This window comes from Lipotes vexillifer, unplaced genomic scaffold (assembly GCF_000442215.2).
Source record: "Lipotes vexillifer unplaced genomic scaffold, Lipotes_vexillifer_v1.1 scaffold584, whole genome shotgun sequence".
Lineage (NCBI taxonomy): Eukaryota > Metazoa > Chordata > Mammalia > Artiodactyla > Lipotidae > Lipotes > Lipotes vexillifer.
In genome coordinates, this window is record NW_006783036.1 from 2024576 (window position 1) to 2044134 (window position 19559).

Below are 19559 nucleotides of genomic sequence, written 5' to 3' on the forward strand. Positions count from 1 at the left end.
GGAAAGAGGATTTTCATTTTTAAAATGAACCACTTTTATAAAGGTATGAAAAGAAAAGAGAACTGAGAAAGCTAAAAGAAACAAAAAACCAAAAGGAAAGAAGTTCCTAACCTGTAAGGTAGCCAAATTTGAGGTCCCTATAGTATCCTTTGAGAGCAGCTAACTAAGTTCTTTAATTGACTTGCTTAGGGCACCGGACAAGAGACAACCAAGACGGAAGGGATGGTGGTAAAAAGGTGCCTGCGCACACAATCTTAATCCACCAGCTTGGAACAGGCGACCTGGGCCACAGAATGCACAACTGCAGTCTGACACAGAAGACAACGCCTGGGCTCCCACCACGCAGAGCTGAGCTGAGGAAAGAGAGCAGGCAGAGTGAAGGCAGGAGAGCCTCACAGCCCCGAGCACCGCACGGACGCTACAAAGGGCAGAAGCCCCACCTGCAGACTTCTTTACGGGGAGGAGAAAAGAAAGCAGCGTGTCGGGTTTCCACAAGTCTAATTCTGAGCAACAGTAACTTCATTTTCTCACAAATTACCTTTCCCACATTCTTGCTTTGATTCAGTGGACCTTTCACTGTCCTTGCCTAATCAAAAGAAAGACACAAACAATAAATACAAACCGCTCAATCACTCCACAGCTGCTCTTTAATTCTGCACTCGCTCCTGAACAAGCTGGGTCACAGGAGGGGGCCCTTCTCTCTCAACTCTAAGCAGAGGGACATTTCTGTGCCTAGCACTAGGGGAACTCTGGCCCTATCATTTTTCATTCTTGAATAATCACTTGAGCAAATAAGAAAGCAAGCAGAGGAACAGGTTCATTTTCCCAAGTAAAACATCAAAAATATTCATGAGCAGAAGGTGCCCTTGAAAGCAGAAATCCTATTAAGGCAAAGGAAGAAAAGCAGAAATTTTAGAGATAGGGAAAGGGTGGAAGACGAGTGGAGATGGTAGTTCACTTTTTAGTAGATCTCTCTCTTCTTCAAAAAAAACTTTTTATACTTATACAAGTTTTTAAAACCCCACTTTCGACGACTTACATTTCATAGATTTCCAGTTTCACAGATCCTTTCCTCCTTTGTTTTACTTCTTCTAAAAGGTTTAAGGGGTCAGGGGGGGTGGTACAGGGAAAATTTTCTATGCTATGGGACCAGTGGGCAAGTAAATAAGACTGGGACTTTTAAGGACCAGAAACTGACCCTGTCTGCCCTTACCAAGGGCCTCAAAGTCTGCCAGAAATACAGTCTACTCCAAATCTTGTGTAAGGGTGCCACATCAGAACATAAAAACAACTGAAAAGAAAAATACTGGAAACATGCACAAAATTCACTCTACAGTAAAACCAAAAACCAGAACCTTGCTTTACTGAAATCTGTTTTAGTTTATTTTGAAAAGGTACAAATCAGAAGAAAATACTTGAAATTTACTCACAGTAAGTAATTCTAAGCTCTCAGACCAGCATAAGCTGACAGAACTCTCTCTGATAATGAAAATATTCTAAACTTGGGCTGCCTGACATGGCGGCCACCTGCCACACGCTGCTACTAAGCACCTGAAAAGTGGCTTATCCAACTGAGGAGTCACATTTTTAATTTTTCCAATTTTAATTAATCCGAACTAAAATCTAAAGACCACACGTGGCTACCACACTGAACAGCACAATCTTAGACTCTTCTCAGAGCTCACAGTTACCAACAACCCACAAAATACCCACAAAATACTGCAAGGCACTCGGATTATGCTCCCTGAATTCTGAAAACTAGGCCTAGAAACTTCTGACAGGGAATGAGCAAATTCTCAAAAGTCAGGGGTCTAGACATAACTGAGCTTCATAATTATTATTCATGGTAAACCTTGTTTCATTTATAGCAGGGGTTGGGAAACTATGACCTACATACCAAATCCAGCCTACTGGCTACTTTTATAAATAAAGTTTTATTAGAACACACACACAAAAAAGTCAGGGGTATGTCCACTAGAACATATATTCAATTTCATGTCCCCCCCACCCCATCCCCTCTCCCCTGGCATTCCAGTTACTTTATTCCTTCTAGCTATATATATATATATGTTACAAAGCTGGGCGCGCGCGCCCGTGTGTGTGTGTGTGTGTGTGTGTGTGTGTGTGTGTGTGTGTGTGCGCGTGTGTATCGCATTGTGATTAAGTAACAGGCATTTTCCAACCTGTTTAACACATGCATTTTCCCTCTAAAATCAGTGGATAAAGAAGCATCGAGATTAAATGAGTGGCTACAAGGTAAAACATCCACAAATCCTGAACTAAAAGTTAGCTCTATATTTTCATTTACCTATGTGTCTGCTCCTAATCATTTTCCAAATTAGCAAATGTCCAATGTTTACTAATCAGAATAAGAATAGGGATTAGTTGCCAGCATCATGCCAATCGGAAAGGAAGCCAGAGTGGCAACAAGCTGGATAAGAAACAGGATACAAAAAGTAACCAGCATTTAAAGAAAAAACAAAAAAAGTAGTTGACTTGGCCTGGTGCCTTACCTAGAGCTCCTGGCTGAACACAACTTTCTTTTTCCTATTTTATTGGGTATTTAGTGATTCTTCTCTAAGGTCAGACCATTTCATTCTCTCCACCCAGGAAGACCTGATGCAACCAGCAGTGTCTGCTGGCTAACCTGACGGCCATTCCCAGCCCCCTTCTCACTTGTATCTTTGACAGCGGCTTACGACTTCCTCAGCGCTAGGAGGAGCCGGGCTGCAAAGCCCTGCCACACAAAGTCCAGGAGGTTCTGGGAAGGCAAAAGCTTTTCCTCCACCTCCTCTTCTTACTGCCCTGAATGCAGACACGAAGGTGACAAAATGGCTTCTGCAGCTTCCAGTGTGAGGCAACGAGCAAGATGAAAAGCCTAAAAGCTAAGAATGGTGGAGCAGGAGAATCTGAAAGAATCTGGGTCCCCGCGAGCATCACTGAGCAGAGGAACTAACGCCAGCAATCACTGATGTTGGAATTTCTTGTTATTTGATAAAAATAAACCCTTCTCTGTCTGAGCTGCTGTTAGTCAGGTTTCCTGTCCTCATCGGATGACTGTTTCCCTGGCATACAACCAGACATGGGGGCATCCAGAATAACATGCCCACTGTGTGACTGACCGCCACGTGCACCTGAAGTGCAGCTGGCAGAAGCCCTAAAGGCTGTGGAAAGTAAACAACTGACCTCACCTCTTAGTAAGTCAGCCTCTGAGCCTTCTCTCCAACAATGTCAGCTCTGAGCAGCTACCTTCAAATAAAAAATTCCTGCTCTTGACCCTGGCTCTGAAAACCAAAGCCTCTTTATCTATCACACTACAAAGTCAGTAACACCTCTGTAGAAGGAAGGGTCTCTTTCCTTCTTCGAAATATTGACACCGAACAGCAAGCGTCAGGAACTCACTCAGCAGAGGGGATTGAGGCCCCTTGGAGAGAAAGGTAAAATGCACAGAGGAGATCCCAGCCCCAGTCACAGAACTCTCCCAGCGCAGATGCAGCTTACTACGACGCCCTCACACATCCTGTAAGATCAGGCAGGCAAGGATTAATCTCATTTGAAAAAAGAGGCCCAGGAAGATTAAGTGATTCTCCTAAGATTAGAATGCAGCTGTGGCAGCCGCAAGCCCACAACTCCGAGGGGCACGCCGGGTCCTGGTCTGTGCGGCCTCCTTCACCAGGGGACAGCCGGGGCCACAGACCCCACCCTTCTCTTCTCAGCCCTGCCAAGGCAGCCATCAAGATTGACAAATCAAAGGCAGCACGAACTAAAAGTGAACCACCAGTCCATAATTCATCTTGCATTTGGGGTCGGGGGGAGGTGACTAACGGAAGGGCAGCACTGGGCTGCTCGGCTAACTTTTGGGTTTGACTTTTACACAAAATCAGACGAAAAGACAAGGAGGAGCCATTTCTCACACGAAGCACGAATGATCAGGAAAGGATGCGTTTTAAAAACAATATTCTTGGGGCTTCCCTGGTGGCGCAGTGGTTGAGAGTCTGCCTGCCGATGCAGGGGACGCGGGTTCGTGCCCCGGTCCGGGAAGATCCCACATGCCGCGGAGCGGCTAGGCCCGTGAGCCATGGCCGTTGAGCCTGTGCGTCCGGAGCCCGTGCTCCGCAACGGGAGGGGCCACAACAGTGAGAGGCCCGCGTACCACAAAAAAACCCCAGAAAAACAAACAAAAAAACCAATATTCTTTACAAGAGCACCAGAAATGTACCAAACATGTAGGAATAACACTAATAAAGGAAATACAAGACTTGTTCATAGAGAATGACAAAATACTGGAAGAAACTAAACATCTATTGAAGTGCAGGGATATATCATGTTCATGGATCATAAGATGTTAATTCTCTATATTGATCTATACATTCAACACAACCCCAATCAAAATTCTAGCAGAATTACTATTCTGGAAATTGAGAAGGTGATTCTAAACTTTATATGGAAATACAAGGGCCAGGAACAGCCATCTTGGAGGACTTCTCCTACCACACATATCCATTCATGATTATGTATTATTAAGACCATATAGTACTGGTTACGAATGGACAAACAGAACTCCAAACCTGACCGATACACATAATGGACACCGGATTTAAGACAAAGGTCCCACAGCCTTACAACAGGGAAAGGGTAGTCTTTTTTAATTAATAGTACTGGGTAAACTAGATATCCGTATGAAAAAAAAAAAAAAATTGACCCTACATGTAACAACATACAAACAAAAACACTGCCAGGTAGACTGAAGATCAAAATGTAAAAGGCAAAACAACACTTTTAAGATAGTGTGTAAGAGTATATCCATGACCTCAGGAAAGGTTCTTAACAGAACTCAAAAATCACTAACCGTAAAAGACAAGAATGAGAAACTGGACTACCTTAAAACTAAGAATTTCTGTTCATTAAAAGACACCACTAAGAGGGCTTCCCTGGTGGTGCAGTGGTTAGGAATCCACCTGCCAATGCAGGGGACGAGGGTTTGAGCCCTGGTCCGGGAAGATCCCACATGCCGCGAAGCAGCTAAGCCCATGCGCCACAACCACTGAGCCTGTGCTCTAGAGCCACAACTACCGAGCCTGCGCGCCTAGAGCCCGTGCTCTGCAACAAAGACAAGCCACCGCAATGAGAAGCCCGCGCACCGCAACAAAGAGTAGCCCCTGCTCGCCGCAACTAGAGAAAGCCCACGTGCAGCAACGAAGACCCAACACAGCCATAAATAAATGATAGATAGATAGATAGATAGATACCGCTAAGAGAGTGAAAAAGAAGCCCTCAGAATGGGCAACAGGAGACCATTCCCCCACCGCCCCCGTAACTCCACAATGAGGTCACACAGCATGGTGGAGGGGAGGGCGCTACTGGCATCCAGTGAGTGGGTCGAGGCCAGAGATGCTGCTAAACATCCTACAAGGAGCAGAACAACCCCCAGAACAAAGAAATTATCCAGCCCAAAATGTCAACAGTGCTACAACTAGGAAATCCTGATGTGGTGCAACCAAAACTCACGTAAAGTGACATGACCACTTTGGGAAACTGTCTGGCATTGTTTTCTAAGGTCAGTCATATGCACACTCGATAACCCAACAACTGCACTCTTAGGTGTTATCTCTAACAAAGATGCACCCACAACACACCCAGAGGCACATAAAACAACGTTCCTATCAGTATCATGTGTAAGAATCAAAAACGGGAAACAACCCAAATGTCCACTCAAAGTAAAATGGATCATCTGTTGGGTATTTATACAGCAATGAGAAAGAATAAGAAGTATGGCTGTTACCTGGATAGATCTCACATGCTGAGTAAGAGCCAGACACACACACACACACACACACACACACACACACACACACACACACACACACACACACACACACACACCCACTTTATCATTCTGTTTATATAAAATCCAAAAAAAGATAAAAATAACATATGGCTTTAAGTCAGAACAGTGGCCACCCACCGGGAGAAGGTGGGTAATGAACAGGGGGCATGAGTGAGGCTTCTGAGGCAACAATGTATTTCTCAAGGGTAGATAAAGGGGCTGTGGAGGCGATGCTCCAAGTCTTCATCCAGACAGAGGTTACCTGGGTGTGTTCACATTATGACAAGTCACTGAGATCTGTATCTATATCAATATCTGTATAAAATTTCAACTTCACGGTTAATTTAAGGGAAAAAAAAATCAACGGGCCTAAGATCTTCTCTCCAATTCCTTAGAAACAAAATGCGCTTTTGAGATTTGGGGAAAGAGAACATCCAAGTGAGTGAGAAGTAAGAACACATCTAAAGTGCAGTTAACTCTTCACCCAGGACTGGGCTCACGGGTACCTGTCGTTTGATTGACACCAGCTCCATGTCCAGTTGTCTCAGCACCGTGGTAGCAGCAGTGGCATTGGCAGAAACAGCCTCCACGTCTTCTTGAGAAAGAAACATTCCTTTCGGAGGTTTCCTTTTTGCTCTATTTTTAGCCTGTGTACTATGTTTTTCTTTTTTGATCTGAGGAACTGTCTCAGTAGGGGGCACCTGCATGATACACATATTTGATAAATGAGAAACTAAAAAAACTAAAATGCCAAATGAACAGTAATTAGCATATTTTCTTAACATGGCTCCAAACAATCTAAGACAAATACCACGCCATCTCATAATTACCATCTACAAGTTCTAATACATAGTTAACAGACAAAAACACTGGCTATTGAACTTTGGCTAAATAAACACTTCAAAGTGGACTCCATTTCCTTCCTATACAGATACATCCTTATTCCATAAACCTCTGACAAGAAGGATTCCCAGCTTCCTGCAGGAACACAGGAAGAAAAAATAACCTGTATTCCCTTCTGGTGAGCTTTGTATTTATGAATAAGGAGTTATTTTATCCAAAGAGTCCCTAGCAACTGTAGATGGACATACGGCCACAGAAAGAAAAAAAAAAAAAAAGATTCAGCACATGTATAAGGATCCACTTAAATTCTTTAAATCTTTATAGATGGTTATAAAAATAAAAACTTCAATATGAAACTTGTTTATACACCTTTTCGGTTTCTTTTTTTGGATAACACAACTTTTAGGGCAACTGTGTAACTTGCTTCAAAAACTATATGCTATCATTTAAAAATGCATGACTGCTGCTTAGTTTTTTAAATGCTTTCTCTAAAACCAAAACCTTTGGGAATGAAATGCACTAATATCTTGGCAAGGAAAGGATAACATCCTAGTGGCAACCATTTTAAGAACAAGTTTTGGTTAACTGTTTATAATTTCATCTTGTCAGTGTATTAACATTGGCCGGTAAAGCTGAAAATACATTCATCTTTCTGCTTCATATTTTAAAAGACTGAGATAAAAAGGCAATGCAAACCATGATGGTAGCAATAAGCTCTCAAACAAGTGGTAATAAACAACACATAAAAATATAAATAGACAGTAAACTATGTTCTGCAATAGCACTATGCTATTCAGTAAAGATCACCTATTGACCACATGTCTGTTTTTTTTTTTAACATCTTTATTGGAGTATAATTGCTTTACAATGGTGCGTTAGTTTCTGCTTTACAACAAAGTGAATCAGTTATATATATACATATGTTCCCATATCTCTTCCCTCTTGCGTCTCCCTCCCTCCCACCATGTGTCTGTTTTAATAACATTTTAGTAGGTAAAGAAACTGAGATTTAACCATTTTTCTTTTTAAATTATAAACTGCTATATAAATAACAATTACAGAAATTAATATAAAACCAAGCCTCTTTCATTTAAAATGTTCCACTGAAGTACCTAATAAATAACAATGCATCAAAACAAAGCTTACTAAAAATTGCAAGTACAATCCGATTTCCCAAAAAGCAATGTAATTTAGCTAATCCTTAAAATGATCTTGTTATTTGGGCACTCATATAAATCACTGGTAAGAGTGCTATCCAGAAAGAATTACCAGTTTCCTATTTGATAATATATACCATACCAAAAGAAGCCTTAAGAATATATCTAGAACACTTTGACGCAATAATTCAACTTCCAGAAATTAATTCTAATGGAAAAAATTAAGTGCACAAATATGTAGTCATGAGATCCGCATTTCAGCATTACTTACAGGGAAAAAGACTGTAAAAACCCATATAAGATTAATTAACTCAATTATAAAAGATCTGTAATGATGGAATAACATACAGCTATGCATACAAATATGTTTGACATAAAAATATGTTCAAGGTTCAATATTGACGTTCCTCAAGAAACTAAAAACAGAGTTGCCATAAGATCCAGCAATCCCACTCCTGGGCATATATCTGGACAAAACTATAATTCAAAAAGATACAGGCAGCACCCCTATGTTCACAGCAGCACTATTTACAATAGCCAAGACATGGAAACAACTTGAATGTCCAATTGACAGATGAATGGATAAAGAAGGTGTGGTACATGTACACAATGGAATATTACTCAGCCATAAAAAAGAATGAAATAATGCCATCTGCAGCTACATGGATGGACCTAGAGATTATCATACTAAGTGAAGTAAATCACAAAGAGAACGACAAATACCACATGATACCGCTTACATGTGGAATCTAAAATAGAACACAAATGAACTTATCTACAAAACAGAAACAGACTCAGACACAGAGATCAGACTTGTGGTTGCCAGGGGGAAGGGGGTTGGGGGAGGGACGGACTGGGAGTTTGGGATTAGCAGATGCAAACTATTATATACAGAATGGACAAACAACAAGGTCCTACGGTACAGCACTATACCTACGGAACAGCACTACGGTACAGCACTATATAGGGAACTATATTCAATATCCTGTGATAAAGCATAATGGAGAAGAATATATACATAAAACTGAATCACTCTGTCATACACCAGAAACTAACACAACACTGTAAATCAGCTATACTTCAATTTCTAAAAAATGTTCAAGGCAGAGTAAATTTAAAAGGTTATAAAATTATGTATTAAGATCCGATTTTATATTTTTTAAGCATACAGATTCAGAATTATGTATAGGCATATATATTTTATAAGAGGAGGTCATCTGGAAAGAGTCACCAAAATGTTAATAGTGATACGGGTGATGAAATGATAAATCATTTTCATTTTTCCCTTTTGTTTAGCTGTATTTCCTACATGTCTATAAAATCATATATTATTGGTGTAATTTTAAAGTTTAGGTATGTCTAAACCCTTTCGTTTTTCTCATACTTTAGTACCTTTTGAGATAGAAAACCTTTTCAGACTTTACTGAAACTACAGACTCTGTCTTTAGAAAAACACTTATGTGAACACATGTAAAAGTCATGCCCATGCTGGGATTCCATACTCCACCCTGAATGAGGGGCTGATGGGCACCAAAGGGCTGAGGCCCTCTTTCCTCAGCTGTGGTGGTGGCACCCATCAGGGAACTGCTGCAGGCAGCTCTGTACCGTGGGGGTCCCCAACTAGGCCACAGAACCCTGGTCTCCCCGGAGGGCCCTCGGGGACCCCACATATGCTTTATTCAATTTTTATGAATGGGCAAAATAATGCAAGACTCTAACCCCCATTTCAAAAGGCTAAGACCATCCAGACACCCCACTGTTCTCACTGGACAGTTTACAATAAGTAAAGGTTATAGATATACCCCTGCAAAAGTCATGTATAATTGTAGGGATTCGTGGACCTCTTGGATCCAGAGACTATAAACCTTTGGCGTAATGATTTTTAAAACGTGAGAGATTAAAACTTCACCGTGACCCAGAGGGTGCAGGCCCCGGGCAGATACAGAAGGAAGGAGGCCACCAGAGCCGAGAGGAGGGGCCGAGCTCGAGCCCGGTCCTCACAAGGCCCCTATGTAACCTGCTGAGCGAAGGGCCCAGGAAAGAAGGCAGTGAGAACTGTTACCGTACATAAAAACTTTCCTCGTTGATGCCATTTTTTTCCTTTAAGGCTTCCTTTCTCGTATTTCTTAGCAAACAAAATTCTAAGTTCTACAAAGCAAAGTTAGTATTGTTTAAAAAGCCATACCATGATGCCTTGTACACAGCACTTAATATATTAAGTAGAATGAGAAAAAGGAATGTTTTACTTATGAAACTAGTAATGAAATTTATTTGTCTTAACAGTACTGGGGGAAAAAAATACCTCCTTTTTGCTTTCCTTGTTTGGATCAATCTCAATGTCAATGGCGTTATTTCCATTTGTTTCTTCCAGTTCATCCTCACTGGAAGACAAGAACAAGTTACTGAAAGATTATTTTGTACTAATTCTATTTAATACACAAATACAAGCAATATACTGATTTAATGACAGATGTAATACAAAATTAGTATATGTTTTCAGAATGCTGAGATAAGTACATTTTTAGAATTCAAATAAAATACCAATTCCATAGCTCTTTTAGTCTAAATGATTTAAAAAGCTATTAAAATGGGTTTCTAACTCCCAAACCAGCCCTAAAACATTGTCGCTTTATTATTTGCAAAGTGTTTTCTCTCAACTAAAAATGTCAAATTTAAGACATTTACTTTAATTCTCCATAAGTAGCTAATGGAGGACCAGGACATGATCATTAGATATAACTGAGAAATTATTCAGGAATAAAGCCTATTGTATTGGGAATAAATTCACCAACAAGTAAAAATCCATGTTCAAGTCCCACCTGTCTACTCACAAGTACACAAGTCTGAGAATGGGAGAGGCTTTTTGGTGGCTCGAATAACTGGTATTTTAAGTTAATTTTAAAAAGAACGCTCACCAAAGGAAAAAAAAAAAAAAAGAAAGCTTGCATTGATATGGTGCATGCTTTTGTTTATATCCTTCCATGCAGTATTTCTTACTTAAAAAGAAAACAAAGGGCTTCCCTGGTGGTGCAGTGGTTGAGAGTCCACCTCCTTTTGCTTAAAAAAAATGTGAAAGCGAAGGCTCACAGAAGCCAGGCAGCCTGCCCCAGTCTGCCTGCAGCTAAAGCCAGCTGAGCAGTGGTGGCAGCAGAACACTCAGGGTTTCAAATGTCAACACCCACTTTGTCTCAGGAACCCATCCCAGGTGACGCACCCACTGTGCTCTCCTTCTCCCCCAACCCACGCCCAAGGCCCACAGTGGTAAGACGTTCTGGCTGAGGAAAGCATGTCTGAGAGGAGAAAGAGCCAGGGGTGGAGGGAATTTTCCCAGGCCCTGCCGTTCCTTTCACAGGTAGGTCCCGTTAGAAAGACAACAATCTCTCAGGTGCTTCTGCCGTGGCCAGGGTGCCCCTCCTCTGTTTGCATCCTGACTGTGTGAAGGTGCACCGGGAAGGTAGGAGCACCCTTGCGCAGATGCAAAGTTAGAACAATGCTCTTATCGCTTCATCCTCAAGGATAACAAATCCCAATCTTCTTTTTTTTTAATTTAATTCTGATTTCAGCTTAGTAAACCGCACTTGTTTGTGGTAACAGACTTAGTTTATAAACAGTAAACTAGACCTAACATATAAAGGAAACAAGGAATTTTAATCAAAAATTGCTATAACACTAAAAACAAATTCAGTAGAGTTTGCTACTTTTCTTTGGTCACAGAGTACTGATCCATAAATAGACCCACTAGTTATGTATGTCGCAAACTAAAAAAATATGCAGATGTGTCACGGTCAACAATTTTATAGAATCTTATGGCTGGAAAGAGCTTCGCAGGTGTCTCCAAAAGTGATAATTCTCAATCTGTCCCCACAGGTTATTCTCTTTCATTTGAAATCATAAGATACTCTCCTAAGACAGGGCCACAGAGATCATATAGTTCATACTTCTTCATTTTATTTTGTATTGTTAATTTATAAAAATAATATATTATAGAAGATATAATTTTTAAAAGCCACCTATATTCCCACTACCATAAAACCCACTATGTTTGTGCGCTGCCTTCTAGACCTGAAGCATCTTCATTTTAGAGCTGAGGAAACAGAGGCCTGGAAAGGAGGGCATTGACCCAACCTGCCTGTGAGACCATCAGCAGACCCTTCAGTTGACAGCAGAACCCACTTCTGTGGGTGAGCAAAGGCCGCTTCCCTGACTCTGCTGTATGTAAGGCTGAGGGCGTGATGGTTAAGGTGCGTCCTATGCACGAAGCTGTCCTTAAAACTAACCTCCTTATTAAGAAGTCATAATGTCCCCTCTCTCTCTCTCACATACGCAAAACGGCTGGTAACAAAAAGGAAGAAGGAAACCTGAACTGTAGATTCTAACATCCCAGACATAAAAACGTCAACTGAATCCTGCAGAAGCACACCAAGTGAATTTCAACATAAGTCAGAGATTGCTTTTTACTAAAAGAAGACACCCTTAAGGGGCACAAAGGAATGTGTTGGAAAGTTCACTCGTTCAGAACAAAGTGTGCTGACTGCAGAGTGGTGAGAAAAGACACCTTTAGAAGGTAGCACTCATGCATTAACACAGCTCATGAGCATGGAGCTGAAGAATATTTGTGTATGTTCTGGTTCCACCAGGAAGCAACCGGGGGAACCCCTTTGTGTACCCACCAGCTCTTAGAAATGCCGGTGCAAAGATCTCCGAAGGGGTGAGACACCACCCCGCGTGCGTACTGACCTTTCCTCCCGCTCCCGTTTCTGTTTCCGAGCGTGGCGATCCATCACGCTGGTTTTAGTCCTCGTCTTCTTCCAGGAGTAGTAAAATTTCACCAGACTTGCTATAGATTTATCAGGAAGCTAAATACAAAAAATGAGTTGGCTTAGATTTAAAGCTAATCTTTAAAAATCAAATGTGTGTAGATATATTTCATAAGGATCACTCTCATGTATTCAGAAATGTCCTAAGTCACAGCCATTTTTCTCTGAATTCACAAAAGAACTCTCATCGATACATTTTCAAATTACTGAAGTTTGACTGTAAGTGAAACTTAGCCCATGAAAGACTGCAGTCAGCTTAAGATGAATCAGAGTTTTCACACGACTACAGCTTCTAACATAACTTCTAGGTTATTTTTTTAAAGATTCATTTGAGCACTAATGTAACCGTCAGTAAGCTTTCACAGTAGGAGTCCACCAAATACCTTTCTAGAAGTGACAGGTCAGCAAAACTCCCCAGGGAGACAGGGGCCCCATGACGTTTGGCCTCATCCACCATCAGAGACCCTTTCTATCAGAACACTCTGGGGGGACTTCCCTGGTGGCACAGTGGTTAAGAATCCACCTGCCAATGCAGGGGACATGGGTTCAATCCCTGGTCCAGGAAGATCCCACATGCCACGGAGCAACTAAGTCTGTGCACCGCAACTACTGAGCCCACGCGCCGCAACTACTGAAGCCCGCGCACCTAGAGCCCGTGCTCTACAACAAGAGAAGCCACTGCAAAATGAGAAGCCCTCACACTGCAACGAAGAGTAGCCCCTGCTCGCTGCAACTAGAGAGAAAGCCCGCGTGCAGCAATGAAGACCCAATGCAGCCAAAAAAAAAAGGGACACTCAGGGTCGTCCCGACAAGAGGGGTGGGGTGGGGTGGGGTGGGCTGAGGTACAGCTATCAAGCTGGGAGGTGCTAGGGAATATCTCACTCTTGTAATGTGAAGCCTCTCACCCACCCAGTAGCTTGCAGTGAGCTGCTTTATTAAAAACGGGAACACTCGTGCTCGAGGATGACAGCCCTACCCCTCAGGGCCGGGGGGGTTGGGGGGGCACACGGTGAATGGTCTCACCTACTCACCATTTGTTGGATTCTATGAAAAGTTTTCCCGTGAAAACTAAAGGCTTGCTCAAATAAGACTTTATCTTCCACAGTCCACTCATCTGGGAAGGGGGTAAAGTTGGGCAAATCAGCCAATGATTTTTCAATATTATGCTTATGCCAAAAGAGCATCCCAAGAGCCTAGAAAAATAGTATCAGTGAAATTTTTAGACCAACAACATGACTGACATGACTGAAACATTAAAGTGGAAATGAGGCTGGCACAAGAAGAGCAAGCATTTCTTCATACCCAGACAAATTCACAAATGGCGAACCCACATACACTGCTAAGTGGCAGACGCTGATCCGTGCCCTTTTGTACACTAACTCGTTCCATTATTCTCAATTCTCAAGTTGGAATATGGAGGCCCTGAGAAATTCAGTAACTTGCCAATGGTCACAGCTAGTAAACAGCAGAAGCAGTGGGACTCTGGAATCTGTGATCGTACAGGGTCACACTCTAAAGCCACTGGATATAAAGGAGAAAGTAACTCAAAAAGCACACAATTGTTTGTTATTCTTTTGCCAAAAAATTTCAAATCTAAAGAGTTTTTTCCAGCTCAGAAAGGAAAAAAATACAAATGGATAAGGAACAAATTAGAAACAAGAGAATTCAGGAATACTTTCCAAAGAAAACTCCCTGTATGTCCATTTTAAAGCGGAAATGATCATACTTTTGAAGACCAAAATCCTTAAAAATTCATACAAGTGTAATCAGCAATCACCCAATAATAATTACACTTTCTAAACAGAAAAAAATCGATGATTTTCTGAGCAGCTTTGTGAAGTTCATAAGTAGGGTTTGGAGAAAGAGAAGCATACACTTCTTGCTTTGAAAGATTCTGAAACTACCTTATTGTAATTGGTTTTCCTGACAGTTCTACCAGGGTAGAATGACTAAAAGTAAGGCCAAGGCTAAAAGAAAGGGTCCAAGTCTATATAACCAAAATCAGTGGTATCCTCAGGCATTAGGGTAAATGAAAACTTTTGGTAATTTACAGGCTGTAAAATCTAGATCAGTACAAAGGAAAGCACTAATCCAACTTAATGTGATTACCTAAAAGAATCGTAATTGGAAATAAGGGTGAAATAAGATATCATCACACTTTGGGAGAAAAATTAATCTTGTGGATTTCTCATTAATTGGCTCCAAACAATTTTTAAAAAACCTTAGTCAAATTTTACAACCAGAAAGTGATTCAAAGCAATTAATATTAAAACAGGTTTGAGCAGGTTTGAGTGTGACACCATGAGTCATTAAAAAAACCATCACACAACCACAAGAATGATAAACAAATCCCATATTCAAATACGAAAGCGTTATGCCCAAGTATCCAGCACCTAAGAGCCACTGCTCCCCTAAACAGTGCAGACTGGCAGGAACACATACATGCTTTTCCAATCAAAGGGTCTTCTACCACTCATCTCAAGCAGTAAAGAAGGGGACTAGAGCCTTGTATAACACTGCTAGTGACTACAAAAACAAGGCCAATGAGGAAACAACGCTACCCAACACAAAGAACAAAAAAAATTAACAGGTCAACATAAACCCCATTTTTAACAACAAAAGAAAACCATGCCATTACCTGTTCCATGTTGTACCCATGCTTCTCTTTGGCAATGGCAATGTATTCATCCACTGAAAAACAAGACAAGAGGCCGGTAAACAAACTGAGGGACAGGGCATAGTCTATGGGCACCAGAATTGATATTGACATACACATATTTCAGGCCGGCCATGCACAAGAATAAAAATAAAGACTAGACAGGAACAAAATAGAGCTGTATAATATCATTATGGGTCTTACATATATAAATCCCACAGAGAAATGGCTGAAAAAATACTCACAGTACTTATTTCTGGATGGTGAGATTATAATTCTGTGTTTTTTTTTTAAAACAAGGTTCTACTTAAATTTTCTATGATAAATATTACTTTGGTACTTTGAAAAATATTTATTTAGAAATAAAAAGGAATATTAAATAGGGGTTTGCTTTTAAGTCTCAGCTGAGGTTAAAGAACAAGCAACACACTTTTATGTTAAAAAAAAATCTAAGAGATAAATTACATGCACCACCGCCTAGTATTTGCTCTCAAACTCCAAAACAAGGTGGCTAATGCCAGCTTTCAAGCACTAAGGAAACACCAAGGAAAACTAACAGACTCAAACTCCAGAAGCTGCCACCCCCAGTGACAAATCTACTTCCTCTCTACACTTTCTAGTCTTTCTTCCAGAAAAATAAGAGACTACTAATCAATAGCACTTCTTTACTCACGAATGACTTTTCTTTATAAACTACAAAAATAATACAAGCTTGAAAAGGGAAAATCAAATAGCACAGAATTGTATGAAACAAACACTAAATCCTACTAGCCCCTATTGCCCTTCCCTCAAAACTCACTCTCCAGGTGCAATGACCAGACTCAGAGTTGAGAAAATAAGGCTGAGTGTTACAGCAGACACCTAATAAAAGTCAGTGCTTCTAAGTTTCAGAATGCTATTCAATTCTATCACAACCATCCTTCCTAATTTTGGTATAACTGACAACTAACTAGGAAAAAGAAATCAATTTTGAAAAAGAATTCAAACTCATTAGCATATATTCTAATATAAGGGGAAATTTTTTTCCACTGACAAGAGTCAGTTAAGGTACTAATTCTCTATTTTCTTTTTTACATCTAAAATACTCACAAACTGACTGGTTACTCCACTCAGAAGAGAGTAAAATTCCAATTTAACTGAGAGTCAGTGAATGATAAAGGCCCTTGTTTGTCCCAAAAGTCGACACTGGTGATTTTTATTTATTTTTTAAATATTCATTCATTCATTCATTTTGTTGTGCCAGGTCTTAGGCACATGGGCTCCTTAGTTGCTGCCGGTGTGCTCCTTAGTTGTGGCATGCAAACTCTTAGTTGCGGCATGCATGTGGGATCTAGTTCCCTGACCAGGGATTGAACCTGGACCCCCTGCATGGGGAGTGTGGAGTCTTAACCACTGCGCCACCACGGAAGTCCCGTAACTGGTGATTTTTAAAATGGGGGCATAAATATTCCGAAGTGTGTCCCTTGTTTTACTTCACAATAGGGTAGATTATGCCAAATAAGAGAAAAATGCTCAAAGGTTCAAAAAAAAAAAAAGAAAAAAAGGGCTTCCCTGGTGGCGCAGTGGTTGGGAGTCCGCCTGCCAATGCAGGGGACGCAGGTTCGTGCCCCGGTCCAGGAAGATCCCACATGCCGCGGAGCGGCTGGGCCCGTGAGCCATGGCCGCTGAGCCTACGTGTCCGGAGCCTGTGCTTGAGGCCACAACAGTGAGAGGACTGCGTACAGCAAAACAAACAAACAAACAAAAAAGTAAGGCTGCAGAGCGGGTGGCTGTGCACACCTGGCCAGAGATAACTCTTCTGAGAGGTGCCTAGATGCTGCCAGCGGCACCTAGAGCCCGGGGCTGGACCACAGGTCAGAGGACAAAGACCAGGTAATGAGATGTGCTCAAGTCAAGAACACGTGAGAGGAAGAGAGAAAAACAATGTACAGTGAACTGAGTGAGGGTCAACCCTGGAGGTCTGCTTTAAGGGTTCCTTCTTTTAATAAGTATTTAGTGAACAAACAATAAACGAACCTCAAACTTCTGCTATATAATCTCAACTCTGCGAGCATACAGGTTTCCAGACGCTGTTATTCACCTTAGCTGAGTAAGCAATGTGTGACGTGTGCACACATTCAGTCATGTGATCACCAGTCAGTCAAATGATCTTTAAGCAAATAATGCACAGTCTGGATGCGATGCAGGAGGCCCTTGAGAGCCTGTCCTGCCCACAGCTCTCGCTCTCGGGGCAGAACCAGAATCTGCTACATCAGTAACAGGGTCCACTAAACCGACATTAAACCCATTGTCTCTTACCAGATTTACCTTAAAAATTACAAGGGAAACAAAAGCATTCTTTAGATGCTTTTTCTATTTTCATCTGTTCTTTTGTTTTAACACAAAAATTAGCTGGTGGGGGCTTCCCTGGTGGTGCAGTGGTTGAGAATCTGCCTGCCAATGCAGGGGACACGGGTTCGAGCCCTGGTCTGGGAAGATCCCACATGCCACGGAGCAACTGGGCCCGTGAGCCACAACTGCTGAGCCTGCATGTCTGGAGCCTGTGCTCCGCAACAAGAGAGGCCACGACAGTGAGAGGCCCACGCACTGCAATGAAGAGTGGCCCCCACTCGCCACAACTAGAGAAAGCCCTCACACAGAAATGAAGACCCAACACAGCCAAAAATAAAAATAAATAAATTTATATAAATCTGAAAAAAAAAATTAGCTGGTGGTAGGGCCAGGAAAACAGACTAACACAGTGGATTCCAGCTGCTGCAGCTAAGGGTAAATGTAACATTTGCCACACTGTAAACCGCAAGGTGCTCTTATATGGTGGCTTTTCAAGTCACACATCTTTTAGGTTTTCTTGAAGACCACCCTGCGGACTCAAATCTAAAGCAAAGGAAGAACGCTGTCATAGTTACTTAAGTAAAGTCACCTGGTATATCTACCAGGCGCCTTGAAGGTGCGATGAAATAAGTTAATATATGGGGAGCCTTACAACTTGTAAAAGAATTACCATCTGATACCCACTAGCAAAAATACAATTTTTTCATTCTTTTCATTGCTCAATATCCAATAAAGGTTAGACAAACATTTGCTGAATGAATGCTGGGGGACCTGTGATATGTACAATGTCAACATTTTCGGTTCTTTTTCTAGCAAGTTGAAAGGCAGCACATATCATTAAAAAGCCTACAGATAACAAATGCTGGAGAGGGTGTTGAGAAAAGGGGACCCTCCTACACTGTTGGTGGGAATGTAAACTGGTGCAGCCACTGTGGAAAACAGTATGGAGGTTCCTTAAAAAACTAAAAATAGGGGCTTCCCTCGTGGCGCAGTGGTTGAGAGTCCACCTGCCGATGTAGGGGACGTGGGTTCGTGCCCCGGTCCGGGAAGATCCCACATGCCGCGGAGCGGCTGGGCCTGTGAGCCATGGCCACTGAGCCTGTGGGTCCGGAGCCTGTGCTCCGCAACGGGAGAGGCCACAACAGTGAGAGGCCCGCCTACCGCCACGTACCGCAAAAAAAGAAAAAAAAAAAAAAAAACTAAAACTAAAAAGATCCAGCAATCCCACTCCTGGGCATATATCTGGAAAAGATATATGCACCCCAATGTTCACAGCAGCACTATTTACAATAGCCAAGACATGGGAACAACCCAAGTGCTCATTAACAGATGACTGGCTTAAGAAGATGGGGTGTATTTATACAATGGAGTATTATTCAGCCACGAAAAAGAATGAAATATTGCCATTTGCAGCAACATGGATGGACCTACAGATTATCATACTAAGTGAAGTAAGTTGGACAGAGAAAGACCAATATCTGACATAACGCATCCATGGAATCTAAAAAATAATACAAATCAATTTATATACAAAACAGAAACAGACTCATACTTACGGTTATTACCAAAGTGGAAAGGGGGAGGGGTAGATAAATTAGGGGTATGGGATTAACAGATCCAAACTACTATACATAAAATAGGCAACAAAGATTTACTGTATAACACAGGGAACTATAGTCAATATCTTGTATAACCTTGTAATGGAAAATACTCTAAAAAAAATATATGTAAAAAACTGAATCACTTTGCTGTTCACCTGAAACTAACACAATATTGTAAATCAACTGTACCTCAATTTAAAAAGAAAGGGAGGGAGGGAGGGAGGGGGAGAGAGCGGGAGAGAGAGAGGAAAGAAAGAAAGGAAGGAAGGAAGGAAGGAAGGAAGGAAGGAAGGAAGAAAGAAAGAAAGAAAGAAAGAAAGAAAGAAA

General features: G+C 41.5%; 1 protein-coding gene across 1 annotated transcript in view; it reads right to left on the reverse strand.

The window, feature by feature from the left end:
* The window catches only part of RCOR1 (REST corepressor 1), a 126116-nt gene that overhangs the window by 5370 nt on the left and 101187 nt on the right, over positions 1-19559 (reverse strand). The window contains exons 4-8 of the mRNA XM_007455615.1: positions 15283-15335; positions 13676-13837; positions 12565-12683; positions 10130-10208; positions 6334-6528 (exon numbers count right to left, since the gene is read on the reverse strand). Coding sequence (XP_007455677.1) covers positions 6334-6528; positions 10130-10208; positions 12565-12683; positions 13676-13837; positions 15283-15335 — 608 coding nt within the window. The remainder of the gene's footprint in view (positions 1-6333; positions 6529-10129; positions 10209-12564; positions 12684-13675; positions 13838-15282; positions 15336-19559) is intronic.